This window comes from Rhinatrema bivittatum, chromosome 1 (assembly GCF_901001135.1).
Source record: "Rhinatrema bivittatum chromosome 1, aRhiBiv1.1, whole genome shotgun sequence".
Taxonomy (NCBI): Eukaryota; Metazoa; Chordata; class Amphibia; order Gymnophiona; family Rhinatrematidae; genus Rhinatrema; species Rhinatrema bivittatum.
In genome coordinates this window covers 291,440,037-291,453,320 of record NC_042615.1, presented here as the reverse complement: position 1 = coordinate 291,453,320, position 13,284 = coordinate 291,440,037, and the positions used below count along the sequence as shown (strand labels likewise).

Sequence of the window (13,284 nt, the reverse complement as noted above, 5' to 3'; positions counted from 1 at the left end):
CCAGTTCACAAAGAAAAATAAGAGAAAAAGAAAGCAATATGACGAGTCTGATTCCATTCCTGCTCATAGGGGTAGATTTTATAAATCTGCGCCCGCACATACTTTTGTTCACGCACCAGGCGCAAACAAGAGTACACGGGATTTTAATAGATATGCGCATAGCCACATGTATCCATTAAAATCCGGTGTCGGCGCGCGCAAGCCTGCCTCCGCTCCCTCCGAGGCCACTCCGAAATCGATGCGGCCTCAGAGGGAACTTTCCTTCCGCCTCCCTTCCCCTACATAACCCACCCCCCAGCCCTATCTAACCCCCCCCCAACTCTTGTTGTACAAGTTACACCTGCCCGAAGCAGGCATAATTTGCGCGCGCCGGGCCGGCCTCCGGCGCGCGATTCCCAGGCCCAGGAGCCATTTTGGAGGCCTTGGCCACGCCCCTGAAATGCCCCCGGGCCAGAACAACGCCCGTGGCCACGACCCGAAATGACGCGCCGCCGCGACACACCTCCCGACATGCCTCCCCAGGAAAGCCCCGGGACGTACGCGCATCCCGGGGCTTGCGCGCGCTGCCGAGCCTACTCAACATAGGCTCGGCGCGCGCAGGGGTACTTCGGCCAGGTTTTCGGGGGGTACGCGCGTATCTTACGCGCGTACCCCTTTGAAAATCTGGCCCATAGCTTTTACATTTTTCTGGACTAATACTAGTGATGGCTAACCTTCTTGTTTCCATCCAGTGCCACACACGTAGAATTACAAGGCTGATACATTATATTATTAGTGAGAATTCCATTAATTTTCTGGTGAAAGTTGCGAGAATTCATTTTGGATACTCGTGCCACAAGCATGTTGTACTCTTGAACAATTCCAAAGGGGTTACCTTTGTTCCCACATGAATATTGGCTTCTTTATCCAGAAGAAGTGCCACCATGTCTGCGTGACCTTCCTGAGAAGCCAGGTGAAGTGGCGTTACTCCTTGCTTGGTCAAAATGTTGGTCTCAGCTCCGTAGTCGAGCAGAGTAGTGGCGATCTGCATTTGGTTCTTCTTGGCAGCGATGTGCAGTGGGGTGTAGCCATTCTAAAAGCAAGCATCCAACATAAAGTGTGTTAGGGAAAAACATCTTTCAAGTTTAGAAAATATTTGAGGGACACTCATTAACCACATTCATTTAGAAGTTAATTTTCAAACAGTCCGCATAGCAGTGAAGTCGGTGTGTGCCTTGTGCAGGCAGACTTTACCAAAGCAACCTTACAAGCGTAAGTCCACTTGGAAACTCCTCAGGCACATGGCTGAGCATACACGCACGTTTCACTTGCATTAAGCTTCATCTCCTCTTCGGATAGCGTAATGTTTGCAAGCAATCATCATCTCCACCCCAACTCTGCCCCCTGGAACCCTCTGCTCAGTTTGTGGAAAGGTACCCATATAAACCGGGTTGCACATATACTTTTACATGCCCTGGGCTATTTTAGTACAGCCATTTATGTGCATAAAAGGCTTTGCAAATTACCCCCTTCAAAGTTTAGAACATGGTCCTTGACCCTTTGGGATATGTTTTTTTGGGTTTTGAAGTTGGTTCTTTTTACTATTTATACTTCTTGGTCTCAGTAGACTCACAGTAGACATTAAAAACGTAATTTTATAACTGCTCAGGTAGAGCTAAAGTCTGTGTGTAACTAGTATATGTAGGATTTAGCCAACATTTTCAAAGTGAACTTATATGCATACATTTGCTTTGAAAATACTTGGGTAATTGGTCCCATATGTGCACAGATTAACTTGTACAAAGTCACACCTCCCCTACTGAGGATATAGCTTTTATGGCTTAACTTACTGGCAGGCCCAGATTTAGGTATAGGCAACACAGGCAACTGCCTAAGATGCAAACTTCTGCAGGCCCCAAATATTCGGGCCATGGAGGAGTGTAACTGTGCCAAGGAGGCATCTACTCTTGTTGTCCAAAGGGGTGCGGCTATGGTACTCTAGGGCAGTGGTTCTCATCAGGAGGGTCAGGACACACTAGTGTGTCGCAAAGTCCCGGGAGGTGTTTCGCAGATCCAGCAGAGGACTGATCTTTTCTCATCAGTCTGGGCAGGAATTGGCTGACCTTTCTTTTTATGACAAGAAGCTACTCTTGCTTCCTTCTCCTTTTCCTGGCCAGTGGGAGGCTGTGCCCTCCTCCTTCACCCAGATCAGAGCGTGATATCACCAACTCCTGTTCATATGGGCCTGGCAGGACACCAAATTTATCTTTCTCTGCCTGGCCTGGCAGTGAGGCTGCTGATTCTCTCTTCATCCCATGGAGCCTGATGTGAAAGCAGGAGCATGAGGGAGAAAGGTGCGTGCTCTGTAGGTCCGCTGCTGCTGCCTCCTCATCTTCCTCTCCTCAATGCTTCTTGCCCTCATCTGCTGCTGATAAAGAGGCAGGGAGACTCTGGATTGGACGGAAGTCTTTTCTGTTGGCTGGGAGCCAGGAGGAGGGGGAAATGCACTCGGCAGGAAGGCGTGGGAAGATAGGGAGAAAGGAGTGGGGGAAAAGGAGGTTGGGGTTGCTGAGTAGGGAGAGGTGGAGGAGGGAGAGGTTGGGGGGCTGCTGGGCACGGAAGAGAGATGGAAGTGGAGAGATGGAGGTGTGGGGTGGCTGGGTTGGGGGAAAGGGGAGTGGGGAGTGGGGGATGCTGAGCAGGAAGGGGTAGGAAAGAGGTGGTCAGAGGTATTCTGGGTAGGGAAGGGGAGAGGGAAGAGCAGAAAGAGTTGAGCAGGGGATAGAGGGAGCACGGGGAAGAGGATGTGGGGTGAGGGTGTTGGGAATGTTGGACAGGGATATGAGCATGTGAAGGGATGATTGAGTAGCTGGGAGAAGTGAGAGATGATGGGTACATGGAGGGGAGTGACTGGGTACAAGGGCCATACTATGTCAGTTTTGAGAATATGCATTTATTCTCTCTTTGAACTTTGCTTAGTGTAGGAGAAAATATATTTTTGTTTCTAGTCTCCAGTTTTGCACTGCATGCAGAAGGTGGTTTCGGGATTTCCATTCCAAGTTTTGCTTCCACATTTGTAATTTGTGGTCTTTTATTCTATATTTGGAGAAGGCAGATCTGTATATGTGTACTGAGATGAGGTACTGAGATGAGGTACTTTACTAGAGGTTTCTATCAGCCTTATTTGTTGTATTTTCTCAATATTATATTGCACTGGTGGTGAACTGCTACCTTTTCATGGGTAGGGCTATTGCTGCTTCATTTCTTGGAGTTTGTGCTGCTGAGGTATGGCAGGTTTGATAGACATGTACAGAGTCAAATTTGTTTGTATTATTTTAGAATGCACCTGGTAGTAGAGGGAGTTTGTGATGCTGTTATTAAGATAAAAACATATAGAAACACAGCAATGATGGCAGAAAAGGACAAAATGATCCATCCAGTCTGCCCAGTAAGCTTATGGTAGCATCAGCCGCACCATATACAGGTGGTCAGGTCAGGTCTCTCCTATAATGGTAGCATCAGGGGGTGGCATCTGCCATGCCATACAAGTTAATTGTTTCCCAAACCTTTAAAGTCAGGGTCCTTGTTGGTTGCTGTCTGAGTCCAATTCCCCGTTATCTCTTATCTCTTGCTGTTGAAGCAGACAGCAATGTTAGAGTTACATCACAAGTATAAGGCTTATTGGTTAAGGGCAGTAACAGCTGAATCAGCAAGTTCCCCTCATGCTTATTTGATTTCTCAGACTATAAAATTTAATGTCCTTGTTGGTTGCTGTCTGAAAATAATTCCCCTTTTCCTCTTTTCCCCCTGCTGTTAAAGCAGAGAGCAAACCTGCTTGATGAAAGAATGTTTAATAGAACTGATTTTTTTAATTATTTTTTTAATTTTTAATTTTAATTCCTTTGTATTTATTTATATAAATTGTTTGAATTTGTGTTGTAAATCACTTAGGAAGATGTATTCTGTTAGGCATTGGCAATACTTAAATAATTTTTAAATAAATACATGAGTTGCATCAACAATATTGATTAAGGGTAGTAACTGCCACACTAGCAAGTTATCCCCATGTGCTCTTTTCCTCATTTCTCATTTCCTCATTTCTCATTTCCTCATTTCCTCATTTCCTCATTTCCTCATTTTCTCATTTTCTCATTTCCTCATTTCCTCATCCCTGTTAATTGTAAACCGACATGATGCGACTCCCATCGCGAATGCCGGTATATAAAAAATTAAAATAAAATAAAATAAAAATAAATAAATTTCCATCCTCTAGCCTTTAGGGATCCAGAGTGTTTATCCCATGCCTCTCTGAAATCTTTCACCATTTTTGTTTTCACCACCTCCTCTGGAAGGGAATTCCAAACATCCACCACCCTCACCATGAAGAAATATTTCCTGATGTTGGTTCTGAGTCCTCCCACTTGGAGTTTCGTTTCGTGTGCCCTAGTTCTACTGATTTTTTTCCAAAGGAGAAGGTTTGTCGAAGGTGCATCATTAAAACCTTTCAGGTACTTAAAGGTCTGTATCATATCTCCCCTCCACCAGAATCAGATTGTCTTTTATGTACGGTGAGTTGTCCAGGAAATGTCTTAGTTCTGCTCTGCACCCATTGTTAGGAAGCTGGGGGACTCCTATGGATACAGAGCATATGCTTATATTAAGTCCCATGATGGTCATGTGGTCAGTGTGTCACGCATGTGAGCGTCATCTCTCAGGTGTGTCCTGATAGAAAAAAGGTTGAGAACCACTGCTCTAGGGGATGGCGAAGGGAAAAGAACTTCCCCCCCCTTTTCGATCTCCAGAATCTCTAACCCCCTGCTCTCCAACCCTGCCTATGGGGGTCAAAATCTTAAATCCAACCCTGGTTACATGTATATTTCTTAAAATAAATAAAGTATGTGCATACATTCCAACTTCACCCCAACTCCACCCTCCCCGGAACACCGCTCCCTAGTTTGCATAACAATATGGATATAGTCAGGTTACATCCATACTTTTATGGACAATAAGCCCTGGGTTAGTTTATAACCGCCGTTTATGCACAAAAAAGCATGGTTTTATGCATATGGATTTATGTACATTGAAAATTCAGACCTAAAGGCTGGCGAAAGGAAAATATTCAGACTAAGTACAGAAATAAAAGATCAATGGATACTGCACAGTCTGGCTTAAGAAGAATAAAATGCTGCACCCCAAAAATGCTGAAAAATAAAGCTGTCTCAGTCCCATCTTATAGAGCTTTATGTATTAATATATAAACAATCAAAATATCTCCTAACTTCATGGGGTTTGGGTTTTTTTTACCATAGTATCTTGCAATCATGGGAAAAATTCACTGATAACTTATCAACTCAACATGAACACAAAAGAGCTGGGATAAGTTGATTGGGTTTTGCCTGGTCCTTAAAATAACCTTCAAGTTCTTAAATTATTGTCCCTTACCCTTAAGTCCCCAGTGTACCTGTAACAGCCAGATAAACCACTTCTGTATTGTGTCTCTCATTAATCTCAGTGGTCTAGGTAATGGATTCCACTAAGCTCTCAATAGCCATCAGCTATATGTTATTACACATCCAGGAATTTACAGTTGTAATTAAAGCTCGCCGAAATGGAAAATTCTATATTATGATACAACCCCCTCCCGCTTTTTTTTTTTCAGAAAAAAAGAAAGGATGTGTTTGGAGAAAGAAGTTACCGACCTACATTCTCAGGCAAGCATAAACTCACAAAGCAATTTAAAAACATATAACTGTGCAAAGTACAATGCTGGTGGCATTGGGTGCACTGTGAGATTTCTCACCTTGGCAGCAGCATGGGGATAAGCACCTTTCTCCAGCAGCAGCAGTGCCACCTTCTGGTTGTCATAGTGAGCAGCAACGTGAAGTGGAGTGAGGCCATTCTGCAAAGGGGCGTGGTTATGTTACAGCAATAAGTCATTGTTAGCTGTGCCCTAGCTGCCATTAGATGGTGGAATGACGCTAAGTAAAAGGCATGTTAAATGATTAACCAAACTCGGATAACGCATGATTACAGACAATGCTCTCTAGTTAGGCACTTAAGGACAAAAACTTAAAAAACAAAACTGAGCTATTAGTACTGGGTAGTTTAAGGGGTGTAAGCATTCTAGAACCAATTGCAACCAATTGTGTCGACCCATTTGTGCCCATGCACCATACTTCGATGGACTTACCATACTGCGAGGAGCAAATCTTTTTTTTTTGTTACCATGCATAGCACTGCCTTCGATCTTGCTCTAAATATATGTTACTGATGTTCAGTCATCCATAAAAAGAGGACAAATACTTTGTACAAATCCTCTTAATTCTACAAGATATTTTATGGCTATCATAAGCTAAGAGTTAGAGCTGGAAAGCCATATAGGGTAGTAAAATATAACTTATTTCATGGCTCTGGTAAAAAAATACAGGGTTCTGGTCTCGTAAAGGTAGATGATACGTACATGCAACAGCAGTTTTATAATCTGAATGGTTTAATGCAGTGGAGGCCATGTTCATCGCCTTGTTCTTAACATGAAACAACCTCTCTTTCACTGCAGTTTTCATGTCTCGCTATATAAGGTGTGATGACATAAGGGCTTCAGAAATTTGTGTATTTAATATAAATCTATAGACAATTTCCTTTGAAGCATATTTTTTTCTTCAAATATCCCTAGACAAGAATCCCTGGGAGTGCACATTTTGTACCTTGCCAGCGAAGTCAGGTGAGGCGCGACGCTGCAGGAGGAGCTTTGCCACATCTAGGCTTCCGTGCTTCGCGGCAACGTGCAGAGGCGTAAAACCCTTCTGTAAAGGTCCATAAGATGACAAATTCACAAAGCTGTTACTATCTTATTTGTACTGCTGCAATCAGTAAATAATAATTAATCTGCAATTCACAGCACTAACATTTAATAATGTAAATTTAAAAAAAACGCCGAGCTAAGTTGTAAATAAAATGCATCTTTAGTAGTAAGACACAGAATGAGGATACGCCTCCCCCTTTATTACAGTGTGCCTCCCTGTAGACAAATGCACAAAATATTCACAAGAGTCCTTACTTGCCAATACAACAATCCATTCCCCTCATCAAAAAAGTTAGTTTAACTCTTATCATTGGTAACGTTTCATGTAGATCTGACACAAAACGTTTTGTAGCAGGTGTACTGTTTTTCTAGGCTTAGGGGATTTGTACTTTACAAATGTTGTACAGATGGGCTTTTAAATAAATTTAAAGCTGAACTCATAGGGGTAGATTTTCAAAGGGTTACGCGCGTAACCCCTGAAAAGCTGCCCCTGTGCGCGCCAAACCTATCTTGCATAGGCTCGGCGGCGAGCGCAAGCCCTGGGACGCGCGTATGTCCTGGGGCTTTGAAAAAGGGGCAGGTCCGGGGGCGTGGCAGAGGTCTGGGGCGAGTCCAGGGGGGTGGTCCCGAGTCCTCCGGCACAGCGGCCTGTGCCGGGGATGGCGAGCCGGCGCAGGCATAACTTCGGAAACAAAAGGTAAGGGGGGATTTAGTTAGGGCTGGGGGTGGGCTAGATAGGGGAAGGGAGGGGAAGATGGGGGGGATCGCAAAAAAGGTTCCCTCCAAGGCCGCTCCGATTTGGGAGCGGCCTTGGAGGGAACGGAGAAAGCCATCGGGGCTCCCCTTGGGCTCGGCAAGGGGGCGCACAAGTATGCACCCACTTGCGCGCGCCGACCCTGGATTTTATAACATGAGCGCGGCTGCGCATGCATGCTATAAAATCGGGCATAGATTTGTTTGCACAGGGTTGCGCGAACAAATCTACGCCCGCGCATAAGTTAAAAAATCTGGCCCTTAGTAATTATATCATAGTAAAATAAACGTGCATAGATAGTCACCACAGTTTGCTTTTCTGCATTACTCTTAACATACTCAGGGAAAAAATTATGGCACCAGCAGGCAACAGTTTGTTCATTTTGTGGGATAAGGCCATCACTGTAAGCTTCTTTATTTTTCAGACTCAGAGCATGAATGCTTTAGCTAGTTCTTTTTTAAACTGAGTATATTGGAAATCTTGGACTGAGATGATTAATTTGAGACACAACAGTACTTCTTCCATAATTGGACTTCTTAATTTCATCTCAAAGTCACACTTCCTCAAACATCTCACTCTCTTTCTACACACACATATATCTATATATGTAAATCTGTATATATGTTTTGCCCCTATAATCAAACATTTGTCACCTGATATTGTGGCATTATAACATTATATTATATACTTCTTGGCAGAGTTTTTGTTAAAATGTGTCTTTTTTTGCCAACCTTTTCAACCTATCAGTTTATAACAGTCCCTCCAACTGTACCTATTCAATAAATGCAATATTTATTTCTTATCTCATGTATTTGGATTTTGATCACAAAACCCCACTGCACATATATTGGATGTTCTATTAATGATCAAGGATTAAAGCTAATATATTCTAGAAGTTTCATAAGAGAATGCATATCAGGGTTTCAAGTCATTCTCTATTAAGAACATAAGAACATAAGAACATAAGATATGCCATACTGGGTCAGACCAAAGGTCCATCAAGCCCAGTATCCTGTTTCCAACAGTGGCCAATCCAAGTCCCAAGTACCTAGCAAGTACCCAAACTTTAGATAAATCACAAGCTATTATTGCTTATTAATTACCATAATAGCAGTTTATGGATTTTTCCTCTAGGAACTTATTCAAACCTTTTTTAAACCCAGTTACACTAAATGCTGTAACCACATCCTCTGGCAATGAATTCCAGAGCTTAACTATACACTGAGTGAAAAAGAATTTTCTTCAATTTGTTTAAATGAGCAACTTGCTAACTTCATGGATTGCCCTCTAGTCCTTCTATATCTGAGAAAGTAAATAAACGATTTACATTAACTTGTTCAAGTCCTTTGATGATTTTATAGACTTCTATCATATCCCCCCTCAGTCGTCTCTTCTTCAAACTGAAGAGCCCTAACTTCTTTAGCCTTTCCTCATAGGGCAGCGATTCCATGCCCCTTATCATTTTGGTCGCCCTTCTCTGCACTTTCTCCAGTGTAGCTATATCCTTTTTGAGATACAGTGACCAGAACTGCACACAGTATTCAAGATGTGGTCTCACCATGGACTGATACAGAGGCATTATGACATCCTCTGTTTTATTTTACATTCCCTTCCTAATAATTCCTAACATTCTGCTGGCTTTTCTGATCGCCACAGCATATTGAGCCAATGATTTCAATGTATAATCCACTAAAGCCTAGATCTCTTTCCTGGGTGGTAACTCCTAACATTGTGTAACTACAGCACAGGTTATTTTTCCCTATGGGGCAGATTTTAAATGTTGTGCGTGCTACTCGGCGCGCACAAATGTACACTCAATTTTATAACATGCGCGCTACTGCGCGCATGTTATAAAATCCAGGGTCGGCACACACAAGGAGGTGCACACTTGTGCACCTTGCATGCGCCAAGCCCAAAGGGAGCCCCAATGGCTTTCTCTGTTCCATCCAAGGCCACTCCGAAATTGGAGCGGCCTTGGAGGGAACTTTTTTCCCGATCCCCCCCACCTTTCCCTCCCTTTCTCTATCTAACCCACCCCCAGCCCTATCCCTCCCTTCCTCTATCAGGTACATTGGATGATTTTAATGATAGGTTACAAATTAATTGAAATAGGTCTGAAATTACATTTTTCAGTTTTTTCAGATCCCTGGGGTGTGTACCATCTGGTCCAGGTAATTTACTACTCTTCAGTTTGTCAATCAGGCCTATCACATCTTCCAAGTTCACCATGATTTGGTTCAGTTTATCTAAATCATCACCCATGAAAACTTTCTCCAAAATCATCTTCAGTAAACACCGAAGCAAAGAAATCATTTAATCTTTCCGCGAAGGCCTTATCTTCTCTAAGTGCTCTTTTAACCCCTTGATCATCCATAACAACTGACTCCCTTTCAGGCTTTCTGCTTTGGATACAATTTAAAAAGTTTTTATTGTGAGTTTTTGCCTCTATGGCTAACTTCTCTTCAAATTCTCTCTTAGCCTGTATTACCAATATCTTACATTTAACTTGCCAATGCTTATGCTTTGTCCTATTTTCTTCTGATGGATCCTTCTTCCAATTTTTGAATGAAGATCATGTGGCTAAAATAGCCTCTTTCACCTCACCTTTTAACCATGCTGGTAATTGTTTTGCCTTCCTTCAACCTTTCTTAATGTGTGGAATACATCAGGTTTGTGCTTCTAGGCTGGTATTTTTTAACAATGACACAAAAAGAACTGTTCAACCACAAAAATTGTAGAATAGATAATGAACACCAGTGGTGAAAGATCTTAGAAAAGCATTAAAAAGAGCATCAAATGCCCACCGCCAATGGCTCCTTTTGGATTCTTCAGCCAATCAAGATATTTTTCCACTAGTGTGCACTATAAGATTTTCTACAAAATCTTCTAATATTGCCTCTATAATTAAAAAATATTGGCATATTTTACAATCTCATTCTGTCTTCACTGATTATCCTATTATAGCATACAGTCGGGGAAAGAATCTGAGGGACTTGTTGACTCATTCTTTTTTTCTGTCTACCAATGAGTTGGAATTGGATCTGCCTCATGGCCACTGGCCCTGCACAAAATGCTCTCTATGTTCACAAGTTTTATCTGGCCCATCTTGGACAGATAATTTAGGATGTACACAATCAGCCAAGTTTTACTCTGATTGTTACACATCCCACGTTATTTACATCATTGTATGTCCATGCAACAAATTCTATGTTGGTCGGACGAAACGTCCAATCCGCACTAGATTGATTGAACATCGCAGCTGTCTTTTAACTGAGAAAGTTCAAGCTCCTATAGTAGCACATTGTCTGTTGGAGAAACATAAATTTGTGGATCTTAGATGGAGGGTGATAGATCGTATCTGTCTATCTAGGAGGGATGGTGATCCACAAAAATTATTGAATTTAAAAAAGCAACAATGGATTTTTAATTTAAATTCTGTACATCCTCACAGATTAAATGTAGCCATTGAATGGTATTCTCTGGTTTAAATGTCCATAGTTACTAGTGATGTCATCTCTGGCTACGTGGCCTTTTTTGATTGGTTGTTGGCCCTTTAAAGATTGGTGCGAGAGCGTTCTCCCTTGGTTGAAGAGATGCATTACCGGCAAGCCGACCAGCCGCACTAAACACGTTGGTGTTCCACTATTGTGACCTCGTTTCGCAAGTATTCTCAAATTCTTTGCAAAGCTGTTAAATTTTATGTTTTTGCCTATTATTCCAGCAAATTCTGGCCCCCGAAGAAGGCATAGCCGAAACACGGATCCTGTGTTGGGCATTTTCCACCTAAGCCTCACACGATGATCATGGCATTTCTTCACATTGCATAAAGCTAAGTTCAAAACAGTTACAATTCATTTGAACTTATGAAATTGAAATTGGGATTTTCTCTTCAAAGTAATATTTAAGCTATTGAATATGATTGTGATTTTAAAGAACTATTGAGACTACCTAATATGATTGAGATTTCTCTTTGGTATTTTGGACTCTTTCACTAAGCAAGTTGTCAAAAAACACTCATCTTAACACCTATGATTATATCATCTGGCGTATGATTATTCATGCTAACTAGCATACTATATGCCCAGGTATGAGATCTGCTTAATGAAATAAAAAATATCTTTCACCACTGGTGTTCATTATCTATTCTACAATTTTTGTGGTTGAACAGTTCTTTTTGTGTTATTTTTTATTACTGTCACCACCAGTGGCGTAGCCAGAATTGATTTTTTGGGTGGGCACAAGGTTAACATAGGTGGGCACAAGGCATGCAGGTCTACTAGTTGTTTTCTTACTGATAAATAATGCCATATACTGCACCCTAGAATGGCTTTCTAAGTAGTTTGCAACAGCCATTATGTGTCATGTATGAAACTTTAAAATAATTTACTTCAATTATTTCAAGTATAGAAAACAATCAAATCCAATCATATAATAAAACAAAAATTAATGTATTCTTTCATGAACCATTTTTGCAGAAACCCAGAAATCTTCATAAATACAGTAAAATATAATTAATCATCAGAACAGGTGCAGCGCAGAGCTAGGGCAATTCACATTACAAGTAACATGAAAAAAAAAATTCAAATTCTGGTGTAATCTCAGCAAAAAATAACCCTCCACTGCTATTTTGTGAAGTAACAAACTCTTGCAAAGAAAGAGGCATCTGGAACCTTGCCAAACAATCACAGCACTGACTCTCAGGATTCAAACAGCAAACTTATTAAAAAGCAGCAATGCAAATACTACACCAGGCCCTAGAACATTAATACATCACCTAAGGGAATAACAGAACAGGCTGGACTACTACTACAGAGAAACTATATGCTAGAAATACTCATTTCTGTCACAAACAGGCAAAACTGAGACCGACCCTTACCTAATATAGAAATAAGAGACTATAAATTAGAAACAGAAACATGTAGATAAAGCCAAAATAGAAAGCCTGAGAAACTAAAATGTCTGAACAGTGGAATACTTAAGAAAGAGCAAAATACAAAAATATAAGAATGCACATTCCCAAAGATGACATATTTAAATTGCTAACATCTCTCTCTCTCTATATATATATATATATATATATTTTTTTTTACCTTTGTTGTCTGATCTTTGTATTTTTCTAATCAGTTGGTCCTGGTCTCTCTTTCCCATTTTTTCCCTTGTCGCTCATTTCCTAATTCCTCTTCAGTGTCTTTTCTACTACTGTCTTCTTCCCTTCCACACACACACACACATATATACATAAATGCTTTCTCTCACAGTCTCCCTCACACACTCAGGCTCTCACTCTCATATGCTCTCCCCCCCCCCCAAGCTCACATTCTCTGCAGACACACATACAAGCTCTCACTTTCTCACCCCTCCCCAGGCTTATATTCTTATGCACACACAGACGCACATCCAGGCACCCATTCTCATCCACACACACACACAAACCCATTCTCCCATTCTCACCCACACATACACACATTTAAGGTCCCATTCTCACCCACACATACACACTTTCAAGCACCCATTCTTACCCACATATTCAAGCTTCCATTCTCACCCACACACACAAACCCAGGCTCCCATTCTCACCCATATATATACACATTCAAGCTTCCATCCTCACCCACATATTCAAGCTTCCATTCTCACCCACATATTCAAGCTTCCATTCTCACCCACACACACAAACCCAGGCTCCCATTCTCACCCATATATACACACATTCAAGCTTCCATCCTCACCCATATATACACACATTTAA

The 13,284-nt window shown here is 41.7% G+C and overlaps 1 protein-coding gene across 1 annotated transcript in view; it reads right to left on the bottom strand.

Moving 5' to 3' along the window:
- ANK2 (ankyrin 2) overlaps nucleotides 1-13,284 on the bottom strand; it is a 573,506-nt gene that overhangs the window by 273,723 nt on the left and 286,499 nt on the right. Inside the window, 3 exon segments of the mRNA XM_029608082.1 lie at nucleotides 875-1,072; nucleotides 5,780-5,878; nucleotides 6,684-6,782. Coding sequence (XP_029463942.1) covers nucleotides 875-1,072; nucleotides 5,780-5,878; nucleotides 6,684-6,782 — 396 coding nt within the window.